This window comes from Geotrypetes seraphini, chromosome 1 (assembly GCF_902459505.1).
Source record: "Geotrypetes seraphini chromosome 1, aGeoSer1.1, whole genome shotgun sequence".
NCBI lineage: Eukaryota > Metazoa > Chordata > Amphibia > Gymnophiona > Dermophiidae > Geotrypetes > Geotrypetes seraphini.
Genome location: NC_047084.1, coordinates 202,668,899 through 202,692,270, shown reverse-complemented (window position 1 = coordinate 202,692,270; position 23,372 = coordinate 202,668,899). Strand labels below are relative to the sequence as shown.

General features: G+C 43.6%; 1 protein-coding gene across 5 annotated transcripts in view; it reads right to left on the bottom strand.

Moving 5' to 3' along the window:
* The window catches only part of FGL1 (fibrinogen like 1), a 179,785-nt gene that overhangs the window by 70,407 nt on the left and 86,006 nt on the right, over nucleotides 1-23,372 (bottom strand). For all 5 annotated transcript variants that reach the window (XM_033944101.1, XM_033944095.1, XM_033944106.1 and 2 more), the window contains one exon: nucleotides 22,645-22,720. In XM_033944101.1, coding sequence (XP_033799992.1) covers nucleotides 22,645-22,710 — 66 coding nt within the window. In that variant the 5' untranslated portion in view covers nucleotides 22,711-22,720. The remainder of the gene's footprint in view (nucleotides 1-22,644; nucleotides 22,721-23,372) is intronic.

Sequence of the window (23,372 nt, the reverse complement as noted above, 5' to 3'; positions counted from 1 at the left end):
AGTGAATCCCCAGCTCTACAGCTCTGCTTTTTTTTATTTGTTTGTTTACTTTTTGCTTGATACAGTTTGTTTTGTTGAGTAGGCAGCCTGCTCAACCAGTTAAAATGCATCAAACAAAGTAAATAAACAAAAATAAAAGCAGGGCTCTTGAGCTGGGGATTCTCCGAACCCCCCTGAAGGCCACGACAGTAGTGATCTGAATTTGATTGGCTGAGCAGCATCTGCCTGTTGCCTGTTCAACCAATAAAATTCAGAGCACTGCCTTCAGGACCTTTAGAAGGTAGGGTGAATTCCCTGAAGGCCCTGACTGCATGACACTCCTGGAAAGAGACCCAGATCAGCAGAGAGCAGCGGAAGCCAGGAAGCGAGTCATAGAAGTGACTGTCACATCTCACATATCCTTTATATTTGTGTCTGGGATCCCTTTCAATAAATATTGGAAGGTAGGAATTCTTGTTTGCTGGGCAAATTAATCCCTTCCACACAAAGTAGTATCCTTTTTTCAGGGATCCTCTTTGGCTTAGCAGGGGTAGGGAACTCCGGTCCTCGAGAGCCGTATTCCAGTTGGGTTTTCAGGATTTCCCCAATGAATGTGTATGAGATCTATTTGCATGCACTGTTTACAATGCATATTCATTGGGGAAATCCTGAAAACCCGACTGGAATATGGCTCTCGAGGACCGGAGTTCCCTACCATGTCTTAGACTCTCATAACAATAAAATCTTTTCCCATAATATCTTCTCCTGTAGATAAGCTCCTGGTTTTGCTTCTTTCTTTTTTCAGTCCTTTACAGTATCCTGTGGCTCAAGCCCTCAAACTTATTCCACATTTCAGCATTCAAGCAGAGGGTAAAACTTCTGACTTTTACACAAACTTCAGGTAGGACACTAACTTAAAACTCCAGGGAATCTTTATCCTGGATAAACTGATTAAACCCAGAGGCTGAACCTTAAACACATACCCCAGATTCTATATAGGTAATCTAAATTTGGGTGCCCAAATTTAGGCATGGACCCCAGATCCATGTGCAAACTTATTACTCTATATACTTGAATATAAGTTGATCCAAATATAAGCCGAGACCCCCATTTCCCCCCAAAAAGGAGAAAAAATGGTTGACTTGAATATGACAGGGGCTTAATATTCAAGTGCCCTGCCCTGCCAGGAACTGCATGCAGCACCCCTTCCCTCACTCCCTCCCCTTGCCAGGCTCTGCACCCAGCAATCCTCCCTCCAGGCTCTGTACCCTGCCCCCTTTCTGTATCTGAGAAGGCAGCTGCCAGGTTCTGCACCCATCCCCCCTCCCTCCCTGCCAGGCTTTGCACCCTGTTCCCCCCTCCCTCACTGTCCTGTACCATCTCCCTCCTGATGCTGTGCACGCCTCCACTGAGCTTATCATGGGACCCGGTGGTTCAGTGCTGGGCTGGGATATGAGGGATCCCCCATCTCCCATCCCAGCTGAATCCAAACACCCCCTGTACCCCCGACTCCTCGGCGGCCTCACAGTAGACAGGTCAGAAGGAATCCCTTCTGCCTCTTGTACCTGCCAAAATTGACAACTACACCTCCCTCCCACCTCCCCCATGTACCCTTTGGGCCCTGGTAGCCAGCTGGTGCATGGAGCAAGAGCGATCTTCCTGCACTCCTTGCTCCATTCGAGGCTGCTGGCTGATTGTCTGCTGTGAGTTTGGCTGTCCACCGCAAGGCCACCAAGGAATTGGGGGGAGGCGGGGGGGGGAAGGTTGGATTTGGCTGGGTCTTGCAGCAGTCCCTGTGGAGGCCTACAATAGGTCCAGGAGGGGGATAGGTAGGCGATGGACCGAATATAAGCTGAGACCCCTATTTTTGGGCCATTTTTTGGCTCAAAAATCTCAGCTTATATTCAAGTATATACGGTAGTTCACAAGCCTCTAACAATCAGTTATTGATGTTATTTGGCACTAAGACCTACATATGGATCTGCCTACATACTTTTGTATAACAGTACACATCTAAATTGTCTTGCACAAACTCAAAAGAAGGCATGGCAATTGGAGGGGGTATGGGTGGGTCAGATGCCTTCCTATAATTTGAGTGCCCAGAGATTTTCAATAGCTGACAGTAGCAGTGGTAGTGGCAAGATGGCTGCCTTTTTCCAATGTGTGAATTGCTTCTGTTTATGAGACTCTGACTCCTGAGGCAGGCTTTTCAGTTGAAGCACAGCCAGTGTCTAGTCGAGACTTGATATTGCCTTACACATTTGTTATTAAATTCCCATTGGTTTGAAGACTTGGACTGCTCTTTCTTGGATTGCTTATAATTTGAGTGCAGTATTATAGAATACTGGGGTTATACACCAAACTTGCACACCAGGATTCACACCAGATTTCAGCAGGTGTTTAAGTTCTTGCACCGAAAGCCGGGCATGGGAATTCACACTAATCAATAGAGCATTCATTTGAGCACTATTCGCTGAATCTGACTCATACTACTTCTAAACTAAACTATACTAAACCTTAAGTTTATATACCGCATAATCTCCACGGATGTTGTGGAGCTCGGCACGGTTTACAAAAACTTAAAATATAGGAAGAGAAGGAAAAAAAAAAGGTTTATATGAACTTATATATAGAAGAGAAGAGTAAGGGGGGATAGAATTATATTTTAGTGAAAAGCCAGGTTTTCAGTTGCTTGCGGAATAATTGGAGGGAGCCCAGGTTCCACAGTGAGGTAGTAAGGTCGTTCCAAAGACCTGTGATTCTGAAGAGAAGGGATTTTCCCAGTTTGCCTGCATAGCGAATACCGTGTAGAGAGGGGAAGGATAATTTATACCTTTGGGCGAGTCTGGTAGAGTCAGGACTCGAGGAGTTATAAAATAGTGGGATTAAGGGAGGAAGGATGCCGTGAATGATCTTAAAAGCCAGGCAGGAGCATTTGAAATGGATTCTGGAAATCACTGGGAGCTAGTGCAGTTTGGCTAGGAGTGGGGAGACATGGTCAGACTTGCGTTTTGCAAAGATCAACTTGGCTGCAGTATTCTGGATTAGCTGGAGTTTTTGAAGACTTTTTTTTGATAGGCTTAAGTAGATGGCAGTGCAGTAGTATCATTTGGAGAGGATGATGGATTGGACAAGGACGGCGAAATGTTGTTGGCGAAAATAGGATCTTACTTTCCTCAGCATGTGGAGGCTGAAAAAGCATGATTTCTCTCAACACATGCACCCAAATCCACCAATAAAAATTCACACCACATCCTAGAGTTCCCTGGCTTATATAAGGGCAGGCAGTACCATATAGCCATCCCAGCAAGGGATGCTGTAGCAGAATGATAGGCACATCTTCTCTATACTCAAATAATGAGAGTCACACTTGTTTAAAAAAAAAAAATTGTAGGTAGATTTTCAACCCGCAGCACTCAGTTGCTCTCTTTTACAAAGTCAACTACCGCAGCGGCCCGCTGTAATTGCACTAAAGCCCATTGGGAATGGACTTTGGTGTTGTTGCCACGCGATAGCCACCAGTGTGGTTTTATAAAAGGGGAGAGTGTTTTGAAGCCACTTACAGCCACTGTTCCCAATAAGCTGAGTGGATGATCTCCATCTACAGTCCTGACAGTGGGGGATGCTGTTTCACCATCACATTTCAATAGTGAGGGTCAGGCAAGCTCTGCAGGACTCCAGGAAACCTGGCTGTCCCTAGTGGTTGAAAACAGAATATTGATACATTACCCCCCTTCCCACTGGCTTCAATACATTCATTCTGCTCTAGGACTAGCTTGCTACACACTAAATTGGATTAGTTTGTCCAACGGATTCTGTACCACTCATCTTGTACCCATCCAATATCTGCACTTAGCCCGTTGGCTATATGATAAGCTATAGTGTAGAAAAGCATTAGTGTCGTATCTATGTAATTTGACTGTTCTAATGTTGCTTTTTAGGTGTTTCTTAAGTATTATGCTGACATTGTAGTATATCTTTGCTATTGAATTTCAGCTGTTAAATGCTGCTAATAAGTACATTTTTTAAACTGTTTCATGGTAGTCCTATTAGTAAGTTTTAATTTGCAGATTTTGTTTTTGCCTCACTCATTGTATTTTTGTTTATATTTGGTCTCTTTACTACTGTTATGCTGTGCACAAAATTGTAAGTTTTTAATGCTGAAATGTACTCGCTGTGCACTGTGTCTTGGGTAATTCTCATCATAAAGGCAGTTAATAAATCCCAACAAATATGATCTGAGGGGTTTGGGGTATGTATTTTTGAAAATGTTGAGCTTGTTTGCACTTTGTTTGTTCTTTTCTTTGGTGCTTCTACTTTGCTCAATAAAATATATTTGACTATAAATCCCAACAAATAAAATGCAACTGGAGAATACCTGCTCAGCTTAGAGGGAACAGTGCTTACAGCCATCAGCTGGATTAACCCCAGATAGTCAATGTCAGGTCTCTTCCAGGCTTCGATATTGAATATCTAGGTATATTTATTTATTACATTTTCGAGACCATTCTCCCAAGGGAGAACAGTTTACATGAATTTATTCAGGTACTCAAGCATTTTTCTCTGTCTGTCCCATGGGTTTACAATCTATCTAATGTACTTAGGGCAATGGGGGGGGGATTAAGTGACTTTCCCAGGGTAGGTATAGTGGTGGAGACAAGCAAAAGTGTTTATTTTGAGTTGTTGCCTCAGCCTATGCTCTTCCCTATTTTCTTTTTTTTTTTAAATTTATTTATACAATTTCACATTATTTATCAAGCATATCATCTTGTACAGAAAGTGTAATCAGAAAACATAATTATTTAAGTTTACTTTCAATCCTGAAAAATAAACCAAACTATAAAAAGAAGTACATCTTAAACTTAATCATACACTAGTCTTCAAAATTGGGATCCAAGACTTAAGAATAAGAGTAATTTAAATTAAAGATAACAGGCAAACGAAATCACCTAATCTGTTGCTGTAGCTCTCTTTCCTATTTCCTTAATTGGGATGTACTATCCACTTATGAACAACCTCCTTTTAGTTTCAATAGCCTTTTCACCTCACAATTAATTATGTAGGTAGTCTTTTGGTTTTCTTTCTATTTTTCTAAAAGATGGAATGTATTTAGTTTGAGCTTCCAAGATGGTATTTTTAAAAGAGAGTTCATACTGCATGAACCTTTTAGCCTTTGCAACTTTTTCTTTTACTGTTCTTCTAATTTCGTCAGTTTGCCAGTCTCCCTTTTTAAAATCAGCCATTATAAAATACATAGTAACATAGTAGATGACGGCAGATAAAGACCTGAATGGTTCATCTAGTCTGTCCAAACTGATTCAATCTAAAAATTTGTTGGGGGGGGGGGTTCCTTCTTCTCCTTAGCTATTTCTTGGTAAGGATCTAAAGCTCTGCCCGGTACTGTTCTTAGGGTCCAACTACTGAAGTCTCCATCAAAGCTCACTCAAGTCCATCTACACCCTCTGAGCCATTGAAGCCCTCCACAGCCCATCCTCCCCCAAATGGCCATTTACAGACACAGACAGTGCAAGTCTGCCCAGTACTGGCCTTAGTTCTTCAATATTTACTATTATTTTCTGATTCTAGATCCTCTGTGTCCATCCCATGTTTTTTTGAACTCCGTCACCATTTTCCTCTCCACCATCTCTCTCGGGAGCACATTCCAGGCATCCACCACCCTCTCTGTAAAGAAGAATTTCCTTACATAGTAACATAGTAGATGACGGCAGATAAAGACACGAATGGTCCATCCAGGCTGCCCAACCTGATTCAATTTAAAAATTTTTTAATTTTTTCTTCGTAGCTATTTCTGGGCAAGAATCCAAAGCTCTACCCAGTACTGTGCTTGGGTTCCAACTGCCGAAATCTACGTTAAAACCTACTCCAGCCTATCTACACCCTCCAAGCCATTGAAGCCCTCCCCAGCCCATCCTCCACCAAACGGCCATATACAGACACAGACCGTGCAAGTCTGCCCAGTTCTGGCCTTAGTTCAATTTTTAATATTATTTTCAGATTCTAGATCCTGTGAGTCTCCCACCCCTCAACCTCAAATTATGTCCTCTGGTTTAACCATTTTCCTTTCTCTGGAAAAGATTTTGTTCTACGCTAATACCTTTCCAGTATTTGAACGTCTGAATCATATCTCCCCTGTCCCTCCTTTCCTCTAAGGCAGTGGTCTCAAACTCAAACCCTTTGCAGGGCCACATTTTGGATTTGTAGGTACTTGGGAGGGCCACAGAAAAAAATAGTTAATGTCTTATTAAAGAAATAACAATTTTCCATAAGAACATAAGAAATGCCTTCACCGAATCAGACCTTAGGTCCATCAAGTCCGGCAACTCTTTAAAGTTTATAAATCTTTCCTTTTGGCTAAGTCTTAATAATAATATTGTAATTTATAGCTAAAGAGACATATGATCAAGAAACTGTTTTATTTTACTTTTGTGATTATGATAAACATACTGAGGGCCTCAAAATAGTACCTGGCGGGCTGCATGTGGCACTGCTCTAAGGTATACATATTCAGGGCTTCCAGTATCTCCTCATACGTCTTTTGTCACAAACCTCCTATCATTTTCGTCGCCCTCCTCTGGATCGCTTCAAGCCTTTTTGTGTCCTTTGCCAGATACAGTCTCCAAAACTGAACACAATACTCCAAGTATCCCAGAAATTGTACACAAAAGGTCCAGGTTGTTCAAACAAAACCACTTTAATGAAATATCCAAAAGTTTCAAACAACAAAAATGTCAGGATTTTGGCACGAGTGGAAAACAAACTTTCAAGAATTTCCTTCACTCTTCTTAAGGAAGCAAATAAGTCCCGCTCCAGCACCAACCGTGCTTTCAGAGTTAGTCCTGGCTATCAATAGAAAAATCCTTAATTTAGTCTTCTGGCCATACTCATGGCTTAACAAAACAGTCCAAGCACCTAGCACCACTTTCTTGTAAAAGGTTCTTACTGGGTTGTTACTGGGGCTTACAGGGACTTTCCCCTTGGATTCAGCAGGACTAGCCAGATCCTGTCACATAGGGCAGAGAATGGTACTGGGGTTTAAGAAAGGATTGGACAATTTCCTGCTGGAAAAAGGGATAGAGGGGTATAGATAGAGGATTACTGCACAGGTCCTGGACGATGGACCTCAGGCCTGACCCAGCGGAGGCATTGCTTATGTTCTTATGTTCTTATGCACAGATGGGGAGAGGGACCTTGGGGTGATAGTGTCCAAAGATCTAAAGGTGAAAAAACTGTGACAAGGCGGTGGCTGCTGCCAGAAAGATGCTGGGCTGTATAAAGAGAGGCGTAACCAGTAGAAGAATGTACATTCTTCTACTGGTTACGCCTCTCTTTATACAGCCCAGCATCTTTCTGGCAGCAGCCACCGCCTTGTCACAGTTTTTTCACCTTTAGATCTTTGGACACTATCACCCCAAGGTCCCTCTCCCCATCTGTGCATAAGAACATAAGAACATAAGCAATGCCTCCGCTGGGTCAGGCCTGAGGTCCATCGTCCAGGACCTGTGCAGTAATCCTCTATCTATACCCCTCTATCCCTTTTTCCAGCAGGAAATTGTCCAATCCTTTCTTAAACCCCAGTACCATTCTCTGCCCTATGTGACAGGATCTGGCTAGTCCTGCTGAATCCAAGGGGAAAGTCCCTGTAAGCCCCAGTAACAACCCAGTGACCAGGTCTAGGAAGCATCCTGAGCGAGGGGAAAATCCTGTGAACAGCTTTAGGAAAGTGCCTGCCCCTTTAAGAGCATCCAAAGCTCAGGTTGTTACTGAAAGGACAAGGCCCTTTAAGAATTTGGCTAACCCTGCTAGGAGGGGGCGTGGCTTGTTGCCGAGGCTCCCATTTACAGAGCTTTCCTCATCAGATAGAGAGGAGAGACAGCTGGGACAGGAAACTGAGGAGAAGCTGGTAAGGAAGCCAGTCCTTCCAATTGAACCATAGGCCAGCACAAGAAAGTTTTCCTGAAGATTGGGAAATGGAGGAACCAGAAGTCCAGCCTGAGGAACAAGACATGGAATGCCAGGTGGACTATGACCTGCCTAACTGGGAGGAACACTTGATGGAGTGTGAGTAGGCTATTAAGCCCAGAAGTTTTCCTTGTTTTTTTTGAACTTTTGAATTTGTGTTTTGGAGCAGCTTGTGCTGGGAGCTGCAGAAGTTACACCAGAGCTTGCCTATTGGGAGGGCGGCAACACCTGTGGTGAACAGGCTCCTTTTCTCCCAACCTGTTGGGGTTTTGGCTCCACCCAACAGGGACACAGTCAGAGCCAGAGCCAGAGAGAACCTTTTACAAGAAAGTGGTGCTAGGTGCTTGGACTGTTTTGTTAAGCCATGAGTATGGCCAGAAGACTAAATTAAGGATTTTTCTATTGATAGCCAGGACTAACTCTGAAAGCACGGTTGGTGCTGGAGCGGGACTTATTTGCTTCCTTAAGAAGAGTGAAGGAAATTCTTGAAAGTTTGTTTTCCACTCGTGCCAAAATCCTGACATTTTTGTTGTTTGAAACTTTTGGATATTTCATTAAAGTGGTTTTGTTTGAACAACCTGGACCTTTTGTGTACAATTTCTGGGATACAATAAGAAACCTGTGTTCCACTATCCTTATTTTAAACTCGGGACTAGGATTCAGCGAAGCCATTTGGCCTAGCCAGGATCCTTGTTCCACACCTATTATAAACTCTGGAAGCGCATTCCAGGTGTCCACCACGCGTTGGGTAAAGAACTTCCTGGCATTTGTTTTGAATCTGTCCCCTTTCAACTTTTCCAAGTGCCCTCTTGTTCTTTTATTTTTTGAGAGTTTGAAGAATCTGTCCTTCTCTACTCTCTCTATGCCCTTCATGATCTTGTATGTGTATCATATCCCCTCTAAGTCTCCTCTTCTCCAGGGAAAGAGACCCAGCTTCTCCAATCTCTCAGCATATGAGAAGTTTTCCATCCCTTTTATCAGATGTGTCGCTCTCCTCTGAACCCTCTCGAGTAACTCCATATCCTTCTTAAGGTACGGCGACCAATATTGGACGCAGTACTCCAGATGTGGACGCACCATCGCCTGATACAACGGCAGGATAACTTCTTTTGTTCTGGTTGTAAAAATCAGTGTTCCCTCTAAGGTGAGCGCATGAGCGATCGCTCACTATTTTCAGTGGCGTCGCTCATACGCTTTCCCCTGTCGCTCACTCGAGGGAGGTGAGAGGAAGCGGCGGCAGCGGCCTGTATTTTCCAAAGTTGAAAGATGCAGCGGCGGCTCCTCTCAAGATCCCCGACTGCATCGGACTTCGTGAGAGAAGCCGCTGCCACGTCTTCAGTGGCTACCAAGGGGGGGGGGGGGCGGTCCGCTCCGGCTGTGCACATCTCCTAAGGCTGCAGTCGGAGAGGAAGTTCGGGCCAGCCAATCGCTGCCTTGCTGGGTGGCACTTCCTCTCAGATGGCAGAATTGACGTCGGGGGAAGCAGAGAGAGCTTGGGGCAGCCGCGGCGGTGGCTTTGGGGCCTGTTTCCCCCGATGGTTGCGGCGGTGGCTTTGGGGCCTGTTTCCCCCGATGGTTGCGGCGGTGGCTTTGGGGCCTGTTTCCCCCAATGGTGGCTGCAGTGGCTTTGTGGAGGGTAGGGAGCAAGAAAGGGGGCAGGCAGGGAGACAGAAGGGAAACAGAAAAAAAGAAAGGGGGCATCAAGAGGAAAAAAAAGAAAGAAAGGGCAAGGAGAGAGGAAGAAAAAGTTGGGGGAGGGAATGAGGTCTGGAGGAGAGGAAGCATACAGGCTGAAAGAAGGGAAGAAAGATTGGATGCACAGTCAGAAGATGAAAGTGCAACCAGAGACTCATGAAATCACCAGACAAGGTAGGAAAAATTATTTTATTTTAAATTTAGTGATCAAAATGTGGCTGAATTTATATATGCTGTCTATTTTACACTATGGCCCCCTTTTACTAAACCGCAATAGTGTTTTTTTAGCGCAGGGAGCCTCTGAGCGTCGAGAGCAGCGCTGGGCATTTAGAGCAGTTCTCTGCGCTAAAAACTGCTATTGTGGTTTAATAAAAAGGAAGGGGGTATATTTGTCTGTTTTTGTATGGTTGATACTGAGGTGACAATGCATAGAGTCATCTGCTTTGACCTCTTTGAAAAAAACCCAGAATAGGAATGATAATTAACATTTTCTCAGCGTATAGTGTGCTTTGTGTTTTTTAATTTTATTGTTGGTAGATCATTTTGACTTGGTCATTTTAAAGTAGCTCGCAAGCCCAAAAAGTTTGGCCACCCCTGAGCTAAAGCGTTGAAGCTGTGTATTTCTATTTTATCCCCCCTTTTACAAAACTGTGGACCTTTTTTTAGTGCCAGCCATGGTGGTAGCAGCTCTGATGCTCAGAATCCTATGAGCGTCAGAGCTGTTACCACCGTGGCTAAAATCCACACTACAGTTTTGTAAAAGGGGGAGGGGTTAGTTTGTGATGACATATTCCATACTAGGCGAAGGTGTTTTCTATGTTCTGTGTGTTCGAAAGACATGGTTTTCTGTTAGGATTGACGGTGTAGGATTGATCTGTGCTGGTCTGGCTTGTTTAATTTTACAATGGGTGTATTGATGTACTGCTCACTGCAATATGTAAGATGCTGCCTTTTCCTAGGTACTCATGTGTGACGTGGCTTGTTACTAAAAATCATGTTTTTCGTACAGATGGGGGGGGGGGTGCCAAAAAATGATGGGCCCCGGGTGTTACATATGCTAGGTATGCCACTGTATGTAAAGATACCAGAAAGCTGGCGAAGCAAAAACTTTAAGTAAATTGTTAATTCTTCTAAGTTTTGAGTATTTAACCCTCCCACAATCTCAAGGGCACTCGTTTCAAGTTTCAAGTTTATTGAGATTTTGATTTAAACGCAATATCAAATATTTTCAATGCGTATAACAAAAATAAATTTGGGGAAATAAATAAAACCATTTGAACAATAAACATACAAACATATCCATAGATGATTAAAAATACATAAGGAGTACAAGGATAAACTACATTTGTTTAAAAATGCGTCCTCCGCACCTGCTCATAAATTTGTGGAGTATGTAATTTGTCGCTCATGCATATTTTTTTTGCGCACACCTCATCAATCCTTAGAGGGAACATTGGTTGTAATACCCTTCTTGATTATACCTAGCATTCTATTCGCTCTCTTAGCGGCCGCCACGCACTGTGCCGTTGGCTTCATTATCATGTCCACCATTACCCCCAAGTCCCTTTTTGGGTACCCTCATTCAATAACATCCATTGAAGAATTGCTCAGGTTCCGGTATGTTGGTTGTGTCTTCGTTTGTAAATACAGATGAAAGAACGTGTTTAGTCTTTCCGCAACTTCTTTCTCCTCCTTCACCACTCCCTTCCTTTCTCCATCGTCTAGCGGTCCCACCTCCTCCCTAGCCGACTGCTTCCCTTTAACATATCTAAAGAACGGTTTGAAATTTCTTGCTTCCCTGGCTAGCCTCTCTTCATACTCTCTTTTGGCTTTTTGAACCACACGGTGATATTCTTTTTGATACTTCCTGTGTTCTTTCCAGTTCCCCTCAGTTTTGTCCTTTTTCCAGTTCCTGAATGAATTTTTCTTATTGCCTATCGCTTCCTTCACTATTTTTGTTATCTAAGCCGGGTCTTTTGTTCGACTCTTTTTGCACCCCTTTCTGAATCTGGGGATATACAGATTTTGCGCCTCACTCACCATGTCCTTGAAAAAAGACCAGGCATGTTCTACCGTTTGCCATTTTTTGGAAGTGTTCTTAAGTTTCTTCCTTACCATTTCCCTCATTGCTTCGTAGTTTCCTTTCCTGAAGTTAAAAGTTGTCGCTATGGTTCTCTTTCCTTTCGGCATATCAGCCTCTCCCCTCCCAGCATATAAGGCTCCTCCCGATTATTAATCCCCAAATGCATTGCTCTGCATTTTTTTGCATTGAATTTTAGTTGCCAGATTTTAGACCATTCCTGATATTCAGATAATTTTGTGCCAGGATCATTTTGAAACTACTATTTACCGCAAGCAGACTGACGGAAACAATTTGCTGCACTATGCTAGCTATCACCCACGTCATTTGAGGGACAACTTACCCGTGGGGCAATTTTTGAGGCTTAGACGCTTATGCAGTGACAGAAGAGTACAAAATATGCTCTTTAGATATGTGGCAACGGTTTGTTGATAGAGGGTACCCTCATGGTATCATCAAAAAGGCTACAAAAGGGCCTTATATGCTCAGCACACTCCAGTCCCCGCAGAAGCCCGCATGGTATGCACGCTTCCTTATTCATACAAAGCTTTTGGTATCAAAAAGATTATTAAATCTCACTGGCACATCCTACAGGTACATCAAGGTCTTTCTCAACCCCCATTGTTTGCATTTTCCAGAGGCAGAAATTTACGAGATCATATTACGTCTTCCCAGTTTGTCAGTGCACACACCATCACCCCAGAACATCTTAAGGGTCACTTTAAATGTGGACGGTGCACTATATGTTCCTATGCTCTTGAAACAGCTTGCATTAATCATCCCAACCTACCCAAGTCTCACACTCTTCAACATACGGATTGTGACTCGCAGGGAGTTGTGTATATGATTATATGCCCGTGCAAATTGCTATATATCGGCCATACCATCAGAAGTATCAAAGTCCGCATTACGGAGCATCTGAGCAAAATTAGGAGGAGCGATATGGGGGCCCCCTTAGTGCAGCACTGGCACTCAGCTTCCCATTAGCTTTCTGATCTTCGGTTTGCAGTTCTGGAAGTGGCTCATCTTTCTATGTTCAAGCTTGGTTGTGGAAAAGAGAACAGAGATGGATATATCATTGGAAGACAGTGACTCCTGTTGGGTTGAATCGAGAAGTCGAATGGTGGGCGTTTCTTCACGGATGACAGACAGGTCGACACATCATAAGTACCGGGTGCTCAACTGAGCGCTGACGTCACAGGATATGAGAGACTTTTTCCTTTGAACTAGGTATCCTGCTGACAGCGTCGAGAGTTTCATTCTATACTCTTATCTACGTTTAATGGTTTTGTTATGTATCACCTCCTTTTTGTTTAGGAAGGATTTAAAATTGAAGGTCGCACACAGCATAGCGGGTTCTCTGAGGAAGCCAGTTCGGCGAAACGCGTCAGGACCATCGCTGTATGGACATTGAAGCTAAGTTTTTTGATTACACTATTTTTGCAGATATAAGGTGTTGGACATTTAATTCACTTTATGGACATATAAGAAATTACACTGCTTTTTAAGAAGTATTTTTAATCACCTTTCTTTCAAAAAAGTTGGTGCAATGATAGATTCTGTGAAAGACTCTTTAGGGGTTTGTTCCCCACGTTGAGTTTTTCCATTCCATTCTTGGATTCTGAGCGCCACTCTGGTTTGGAAGGTATTAAAAACTTCTACTTTTGTTCCTTTTTTGTTGTTGTTCAATTACAAGACATTGAATATGTATTCTGGGATCCCATCCAATTGCAACAATTTTTAATGGCTTGAGAACAGAAATGAGGTTTGTTGGTTTAATGTTTCACTACTGAGAATAATTGGATGAAAGTCAGAGTCCCCAAAATAAGGAATGGGTTAAGATTCGATGAATCAGTAACCAATTCTTAGTTTTCTGTATATCTAATGTTAGTTGGTATTTAGGTTTGACTCCCCAAATTTTGTGGGCTTGAAAAGGAATTTTGTATTGTATGTATAATTATTGTAAAACTTTGTGAAATAATCCTTTTTCTTTGGTATCATTTGATATTATAAATTGTTAAATTTGCATAAATTAAAAAAATAAAAAAAAAACAAAAACCCGCTTCTGTGGTTTTGTAAAAGAGGGGTTGATAAGAGGATGCAAAACAACATTGAAGGCCAATTGACAGTACACAAGTGAACATTTTGAAGAGTAAACAAAAGTTCTGGATTTTTCCAGCCAAGCAGATTACTTGAAATTACTTCTAGGACAAGTCTTTCAGTAATAGAAAGTCAAGATTGCTTTACATCATTACAGTCTCTGGTCTCACATTCTTTCCATGCTTTTATTGGCAGTGATAATATTTATTTGTTATTTGAATTCGTTGAGAAAGTACAGCCAGATTTTTTTCCAGAAGAAGCTGGGTAACAAATGCTGCCTTAGTAGACTGACAGCAGACTTAACTTATATATATTCTAATTTCACAAGTGGCATTATCATTTTCCTTGTCCTGGCCTCCCACTTTTCAATAATGCACAATCAGGGGAAGATAAAGAGATTTGTGTAGATATGTAGTTTGTCACATTTGAACATTTAAAACAGAAAATGGTGAAGTTTCTGGAATTCTGTGGATTACAGGACCAGAGGTAACATGGATTCACTAGAGGTAGATATTGTTAGACAAATCTGATCAATTTCTTTGACTAGAGAATTGGATAAAGGGAGTGTGCTAGATGTGGTGTATTTAGATTTTAGCAAAGCCTTTGACAGTGTTCCACACAGACGTCTAATAAATAAACTGAGTGCCCTCAGGATGGGTCCCAAAGTGACAGTCTGGGTCAAGAACTTGTTGAGTGGAAGGTGACAGAGGGTAGTGATCAATGGAGATCACTTTGAGGAAAGGGGTGTTACTAGTGGTGTGCCTCAAGGTTCTGTTCTTGGGCCTGTTCTTAACATTTTTATAAGTGATATTGCTGAAGGTCTGTCAGGTAAGAATTGCCTCTTTGCGGATGATACCAAAATCTGCAATAGAATAGACACGCTGGATGGTGTGAATAACATGAAGAAAGCTTGGTGAAGCTTGAAGAATGGTCTAAAATTTAATGCTAAGAAATGCAAAGTCATGCATTTGGGCTGCAAAAACCCGAGGGAACGGTACAGTTTAGGGGGTGCACGACAGAAGAGCGGGACTTGGGTGTGAATGTATGTGATGATCTTAAGGTGGCCAAACAGGTTGAAAAGGTGATGGTGAAAGCTAGAAGGATGCTAGGGTGCATAGGTAGAGGTATGGCCAGTAGGAAAAAGGAGATATTGATGCCCCTAGACTTTGGTAAGACCTCAAGTTAGAATATTGTGTACAATTCTGGAGGCTGCACCTTCAAAAAGATATAAAAAGGATGGAGTTGGTACTAAAATGGTGTGTGGTCTTCGTCCTAAGGCATATGGGGACAGACTTAAAGATCGCAATATGTATACTTTGGAGGAAAGGTGGGAAAGGGGAGATATGATAGACATTTAAATACCTTTGTGGTGTAAATGCGCATGAATCGTGTCTCTTTCATTTGAAAGGAAGTTCTGGAATGAGAGGGCATAGCATGAAGTTAAGAGGTGATAGGCTCAGGAGTAATCTAAGGAAACACTTTTTTTCAGAAAGGGTGGTGGATGCGTGGAACGTTCTCCCGGAGGAGGAGGTGAAAACAAGAGACTGTCTGAATTCAAGAAAGCATGGGATAAGGACGTGGGATTGCTTAGAGAAAGGAGGAGATAATGGTTACTGGAGATGGGCAGACTGGGTGGGCCATTTGGCCTTTATCTGACATCATATTTCTATGTTTCTTCCGCTCTTTTGTAAAGTTGGGGGGTGGGACTAGAAATATGTATACATAAACTAACCATAAAGAAGCCAGGCTCAGCATACAATGCAACACCATAGAAACAGTGGTGCATATTCCCTAATATTGTACAAAATATAAAGATAGTAGATGTAAATTTGAAAAAAGAGAAATAACAAATCACTTTACAAATTAACAAAAATAAAACAAGAAATAGAAAATAAGATGATACCATTTTATTGGACTAATACATTTTTAGCTTTCAGAGGTCAAAACCTCTTTCCTTAGGTTAGTAAAGTATACTGCTGTTACAGTATCCTGTCCTGACCTAAGGAAGGAGAATTTGGTCTCCTAAAGTTAGTCAAAAATATATTAAAATTAGTCCAATAAAAGGATCTCTGTATTTCCGTTTTCTATTTATAAACATTTATCAACACAGCTACAATACTACTTTATCCTAAAGCAAAAAAATAGCATTTTTCTTCTACCTTTTTGTCTAGTTTTTGCTTTTATCATCTTCTTGTCATTCTCTTCCTTCCATCTACTGTCTGCCCCTTCCAGAAACTGTCAGTCTTCCCTGTCCATCTTCTTCCCTTTGTTCCCCTTATGGTCTGGCATCTCTCTCCTTCCATCTCTCCTTCCCTCCCCCTGTGGTTTTTAGCATCTCTTATCTCATTTCCTCCACTCAGATCCGATATCTCTCTCTCCTCTCTCTTCCCTTTCCTTTTCTTCCCTGGTCTTCCTTCTCTATTTTCTGCCTCTGTCTAAATTAAATTCTCTCTTACTATTCAGTCCTTAGTTTCCCTCTTTTCACTGTGTCTACCCACAGCTTGCCACCCCTCCACTATCTCACTAACTCTTATCTTCTTTCCCCCATCCAGCATATGCCCTTTTTCTTTATCCCCTCCTTCCATTCAGCATCTGCTCTCCCCTCTCAACTGAGACCAAAATGAGCAGTAATGCCAAAAGGCTGAGCCTGAGACTCCTTACCGGGCAGACAATTGCTCCATAAATAAATAATACACCAATAAGGTCAAAATTATCAATAATGAGTGATATGAGCCCTCAATGTGAGAAAGTAAGCTAGAGAGCCAGCAGAATCTGCAGCTCAAGTGCTTAATCTTAGGCAGAGGAAGAGAGCAAAAAGCTCACTTTACTGTTGTAAACCATCATTGGGCACAAGTGAGTGCTACCATAAAGTGAATCAGTGTAAACCACAAAAACTAGTGTAAAAAACAAAACAAAAACCATTATATGGAGCATCAAATGCTGGGGAATTAACCCACAATTTAAATGGCAGGTGAATCAAGGACAGTCTTAGCCCCCTCCACAGAATGAAAACATTCAAAAATACTTAGCTTCTCAGGCAGGGTGGTAAGTCGAGTGAGCGTTCAGAATAACAGAAGATATTTGTTTTGTAGTAGTCTTCGTGGTGGTTCAACTAAGCATTGGTTTCAGGAACAAGCAAAGTCCCTTCCTCAGGAACCAGCACTAAAAGAAGCAAGCAGGACGCTGCCATAATCAAGAGGCTGCCGAGCATGTAGTGAGAGAGAGGCTAGAGGGAGGAGCTAACAGAGGAGCAGGCTCGCAACTAAAAAGAGAAGCAAGTAACATAATGACATCAAAAGAATTCAAACAGATTTACAGCTATAACAGGGAGGAGTCCGATCTCCAGGCAACATAACTATCCCAGATTTTATGATAAGGGACCAATCTCTGACACCATAGTGCCATTAGTTTACACATTAAATGTACATAATCCAGATGGCAAATAAGTATTGTCGCTGAGGAACCATTGCGGAACACCAGTGTTTTGCCAAGGCCAGGCGGACCACAGTACAAACAAACAAGGCTAAACAATTTTTTGGTGGGATATAACCCAGTATGGGAGAAAGTATTCCTCCAACATAGGACAGTGCTTCTGGGTAATGTGAACTATCAATTGACCCACCATATTCTAATAAGACTTTATCACAGGACACAACCACCATATATGTTGAAAGGTTCCCACATATGCACAGGACCTCCAACATAGATTCTCATAATGGTCATAAATCTGGGACAAGCGTTGAGGAGTCATATACCATTGGTAATACATTTTGTAGCCATTTTCAATTAATGAGGAAGCAAGTGGAATAGGAAAAAAGACATTTATATAATATTAACCATGCAGGGTCGCCCAACTTTCTCCCCAACTCCTGCTCCCATCGGTCCCTATAACAATCCTCAGGAGCCTCCCAGGCAAGCAAAGCCTCATATAAATGGGAAATTCCCCCCCCCAACCTTATCCCTAACCTAGTTTCCTGCATGCTAAGATCCCAAAAAGCATGTTTAGCTAGAAAGAGCCTTAATTTTGTATAGGAAAATACATCCTTGGAGGACAGGCCATATTCCTCCTGCAGGTACCAGGTTTGCAGGATCACCCTCAAAAATGAATTTGTAATTCTGAGCTGGGCTCGAAAAATTGCCATAGGATCACTAATAAACAATAGCACATCATCTGCGAAACGTAAGATCTCATAAGACTCATCCTGTACCTGTAATCCCTCTTTATCAGGAGTCACACAAATCAAGCAAGTCAGAGGAACCATCGCTATGGCAAATTGTAACGGGGACATGGGACATCCCTATCTGGTATCCCTCAACAATGTCACGGGCTCTGACAGAAAACCATTGATTTTATATTGCGATAAGGGTTCATGATATAATAAAGAAATCCATTTAAGAACTGTTTTCCAAATCCCATTTTTTCTAGAACCTCAAATAGAAATTTCCTGCTGACTCTATCAAAAGCCTTCTCGGAGCATGTCCTTTATGGGAATGTGTCTCGTGTGCTATTTTCTGTTGTGTTTCCCCCATTTTTATGCATATATGAAAGTAGATTTTGTTTTTCCTGTCACAACTAGGCATCTGTTTATACAGTTTGCTGAATCTATAGGCCAGACTCTTAATGTCATCAATTGTTTTGTCTGTGGTGGAACCGGTATGGGAGAACAGTGGCCATGAACACAGCTAAATATCCTAGACCTGCTTTCACAGAACCTCTCTTTCACGTCATCCCCACGACTTCCACTGTGGGCCTTGCGGACTTCTATTATTGCATCTTCAATTTACCAGGACCTCCTCTTTAGTACCTGCTCCATGAAACTTCCTACGCCCGATGGCCAACTCCTGATGGTTGATATTGGCTCTGTGGCCTGTTTGCTTACCCTTGGCTGCCTGCTCAACAGACTGGTACATGTGTACTTGGCATGATCCGTCCCAGCTCCTTCCTGCTACTGCTGGCCGATGGTGAACGCCTGGGAGTCCCTGTGTTCGACACTAGGGGTCACCAAAAGTGGTTAGCACTCTCCACCCCATACAGATTGGAAAATGGGGTGGCAACTGGCCTGATGAACGGATCATTGCTGCTTATGGACCTGATACGTGGGCCAAAGATGGCTCCTGGGGTTGTCGGACCCCAATCTACCTGCTCAACTGCATACTTCGCTTGCAGGCTGTTCTTGAACTTATTACACTCAAAAAAACCCAGACTTGCCTGGCCCTAGATTACTTGCTGGCTGCAGAAGGTGACGTCTGTGGCAAGTTCCACCTCTCTAACTACTGCCTTGACCTTGATGATGATGGTACCGTGCTCGAGGAAGATGTGGACCGCATCACCAAACTGGCTCAAGTTCCTCTCCGAACCTGGCGTGGCCTCCCTGCTGACTGACTCTTTCGCTCTTGGCTGCCTGCCTTACCTGGTCCCTGTGATTCCATGAAATAGTCAACTCTGCTGTTCATCGCTCTACTGCAGCCCTGGCTAGTACCTACCAATCCCTACCAAAGACCCCTGACCTTCCCGGAAGCTTTGACCCCCATGTCTATATTGCTGCTCTTGGTGTCCCAAGAGGGATCCCCGATGGGTACAAGGCCAGGGATTAGGTACAAGCTAATGTTGCATGGATTATGTTGTTTTTCATCTGTTCATGTGTTGTCTCCCGCCTTAAATTGCTAAGCTCCCGCCTCTCTGCTAAGCTCAAACGTAATTCTGGGTTATTTAATCCTTGGGACCAATACTCTAGCTGGATGCAAGAATGGGTTAAACACCTTCTTATTGAAATATATATCATAGGACATATCTGGAATATCTCTCCCTCCAAGCTCATGCTGTACACTTATGATGTCATTTTCATGATGTAAGAGGGGATTGAAGGGGCACATATATTTTTTGTAAGTTTTTCTATTCCTGCTTGTGTAAAAGGAACTGCTGAAACAGTTATCATTTTGACAAGAAACCACAAGGTCTTTTCTTTTTGTGTTCTGAGCTCTGTGTCCCCATTTTGTTCTGTAGTTGACTTGTTTTGATAAGAAACATTTGTTAAAAAAGAAACATTGCTAGACCTTAGACAAGACAGTATTATATGCTATAATGGAAACTTCCCACTATTCCCCCCCTTATGTTTGCTACCTCTTTCTAGTTGCTTTTATGTATCCTGTTACCAAATATGGTCTTTCCTACAGTCATATGCTGAAAAAACTGACCCATGTGAAATGCTATAAATATGTGTCTGTGCTGTGAATAAATGGGACATTTCTTTGGCCATACAACTGCATGTGTGTTCTTTTCTTTCTAATGAGATGCCCCCCCCCCCCCCCGATGAATCGGTACCAGAGATGACAGAGTATGTGTGTGAGGCAGTATTGGTATCTGAACCTTTTCACTCTCCTGCTATGCATACTACATCAAATACACCACCATTTTAATATTGTTGAATGTCTGAAGGCAAATAAAGTCCGCTTGATTCACTGTATGAGTTTTGTCAGCACACCCTGCAGCCGCTGGACCAAAATCCTTGTGGAAAGTTTATAATCAGTGTTTAGAAGGGATATTGGCTGACAAGATTCACAAGCAGTACTCGGCTTACCCGGCTTAAGTAACAAAGTCACTGCTGCCATGAAGGTCTTTTATGCGCATATCAAATTCATGAATCTGGTCCTGGTGTTCATCCAGGTGCTCTTCTATCTCCCTGATGCAGCGCCCAAGTTCCACAATCTCAAATGAGCATCAGGAGCAGCGCAGAGCATTCAGCACGGCTCCCTGCGCTAATAACCAGTAGCACGGTTTAGTAAAAGGGGGGTGGGGTTATGGGATAAAATCAATATTTTAAATTTCCTACGATAGGCACATGGAAGCCAGTGGATTTGGAAGAATTCAGCTTCAACCCTTCATTCAAGGGATTCAACTTCAATCCTATATTCAAAGGAGAAAGATCAGGTTGGGTAGGATCTGAATAGAAAGGATATCATCAGCCAAAAATAAAAACAAAAAAATGTGCGGAAACATCAAATTCCTGGGATAATAAGGCTAGAGGACTCAAAATAGGTTAAAAAGTAACAGAAATAACAAGAATCCATAGGGACTCCACACAAAAGATATACAGTAGATACACAAAAGTGCTGAAATCTGTGCCACATCATTGTACAATACAGTGGTGCCTCGCATAACGGACGCCTCGCACAGCGAACGCTGCGCACAACGAACTTTATGTCTTGATTCGTACAACGAACTTCGTTTCACACAACGAAGTCGCCCGAGCTGCATCCTTCCGCGCAGGCACTGCGCTTAACTGCCCTCTCTCCGCCTGGCTCCCTCTTGCCCCCCCCCCCCGACTCCCCGACACGATCGGGGCAAGAGGGAGCCCAAGCCCTCTTGCCCCCCCGACTCCCCGACACGATCGGGGCAAGAGGGAGCCCAAGCCCTCCTGGCCCCCCCGACTCCCCGACACGATCGGGGCAAGAGGGAGCTCAAGCCCTCTTGCCCCCCCCGACTCCCCGACACGATCGGGGCAAGAGGGAGCCCAAGCCCTCTTGCCCCCCCCGACTCCCCGACACGATCGGGGCAAGAGGGAGCTCAAGCCCTCTTGCCCCCCCCCCGACTCCCCGACACGATCGGGGCAAGAGGGAGCCCAAGCCCTCTCGCCCCCCCGACTCCCCGACACGATCGGGGCAAGCGGGAGCTCAAGCCCTCTTGCCCCCCCGACTCCCCGACACGATCGGGGCAAGAGGGAGCCCAAGCCCTCTTGCCCCCCCGACTCCCCGACACGATCGGGCCAGGAGGGAGCCCAAGTCCTCCTGGCCACGGCGACCCCCTAACCCCACCCTGCACTACATTACGGGCAGGAGGGATCCCAGGCCCTCCTGCCCTCGACGCAAACCCCCCCTCCCCCCAACGACCGCCCCCCCCCAAGAACCTCCGACCGCCCCCCAGCCGACCCGCGACCCCCTGGCCGACCCCCACGACACCCCCAACCCCCTTCCCCGTACCTTTCTGTAGTTGGCCGGATAGACGGGAGCCAAACCCGCCTGTCCGGCAGGCAGCCAACGACGGAATGAGGCCGGATTGGCCCATCCGTCCCAAAGCTCCGCCTACTGGTGGGGCCTAAGGCGCCTGGGCCAATCAGAATAGGCCCGGGAGCCTTAGGTCCCTCCTGGGGGCGGGGCCTGAGGCACATGGGCCCAACCCGACCATGTGCCTCAGGCCCTGCCCCCAGGAGGGACCTAAGGCTCCCGGGCCTATTCTGATTGGCCCAGGCGCCTTAGGCCCCACCAGTAGGCGGAGCTTTGGGACGGATGGGCCAATCCGGCCTCATTCCGTCGTTGGCTGCCTGCCGGACAGGCGGGTTTGGCCTATTGGTTAATCCTGCCCTGCTCTCAAGCTCCATTGTGCTTATGCAATGTAGGGCAAAATTAGCTGGACCAAGACCCAAGTGGCCTATCACACTCCGATCTCTACATGAGAATCATCCTCTAAATCAGTGGTTCCCAAACCTGTCCTGGGGGACCCCCAGCCAGTCAGGTTTTCAAGATATCACTAATGAATATGCATGAGAGAGATTTGCATATAATGGAAGTGACAGGTATGCAAATCTCTCTCATGCATATTCATTAGTGATATCTTGAAAACCTGACTGGCTGGGGGTCCCCCAGGACAGGTTTGGGAACCACTGCTCTAAATATTTAACTTGCAAAGCATTTAATCTCAATATCTTTGCCTTCTACTATAGTAATATCACTAGTGCTATCGAAGTGTTTACCCTGGAAAGAAGAACTTGATTTCAAATTCTCATTGTAAATAAACATTAATATAATTTACTTACTGAGCTGCCTAAGCCCACGAGTAAATCTGCTGCAACTATCAGGTCAAACAGATGGAAAATCTTCATGTTTCAGGAACTGCAGCAGGAATGGAATTAAAAAAATTGTTTTTGCTACTATTTTATGCATAAATTATTCCACAGCACTTTCTATACTGTTTGCAGCTTCTATTGATTTGCATATTTCTGATTTGATTTTCAGTAAAATATCTTAGGAATAATTAGAAATGTCTAATCTAGATATTTCAAATTATTCCTATACTAAGCAGTACCTAGTCTGCTATTGAGATAGACATAGGGGAAGTCACAGTGCATGCCCTGGGATCGGTGGCATGGAATGCTGCTACTGTTTGGGTTTCTGCCAGGTACTTGTGACCTGGATTGGCTACTATGGAACATGATACTGGGCAAGATGGACTATTGGTCTGACCCGCAATGGGTTATATAATGCGCTTAGGTCTAGAAAGTTGTCTTATTTATACCTAATACAGAATTCCAGTGGAGGACTTTATGAGCTCATAGCATTCCAGCGCCTAACTTAAAACAATTTGTAGAGAAATACCCTCATTTCCCTAGTGCAGTAGTCCTTTCCTGCTCTATAGCAAACTATAGAGGTAGTAGGTAAAAGCAAAAAAAATAACACAAAAAAACAACCTACAAAACAGCCCATTTTATGGTATAATAGTCAAATTTATACATACCTGTATAAAATTCAAACTGAGAACTGCATC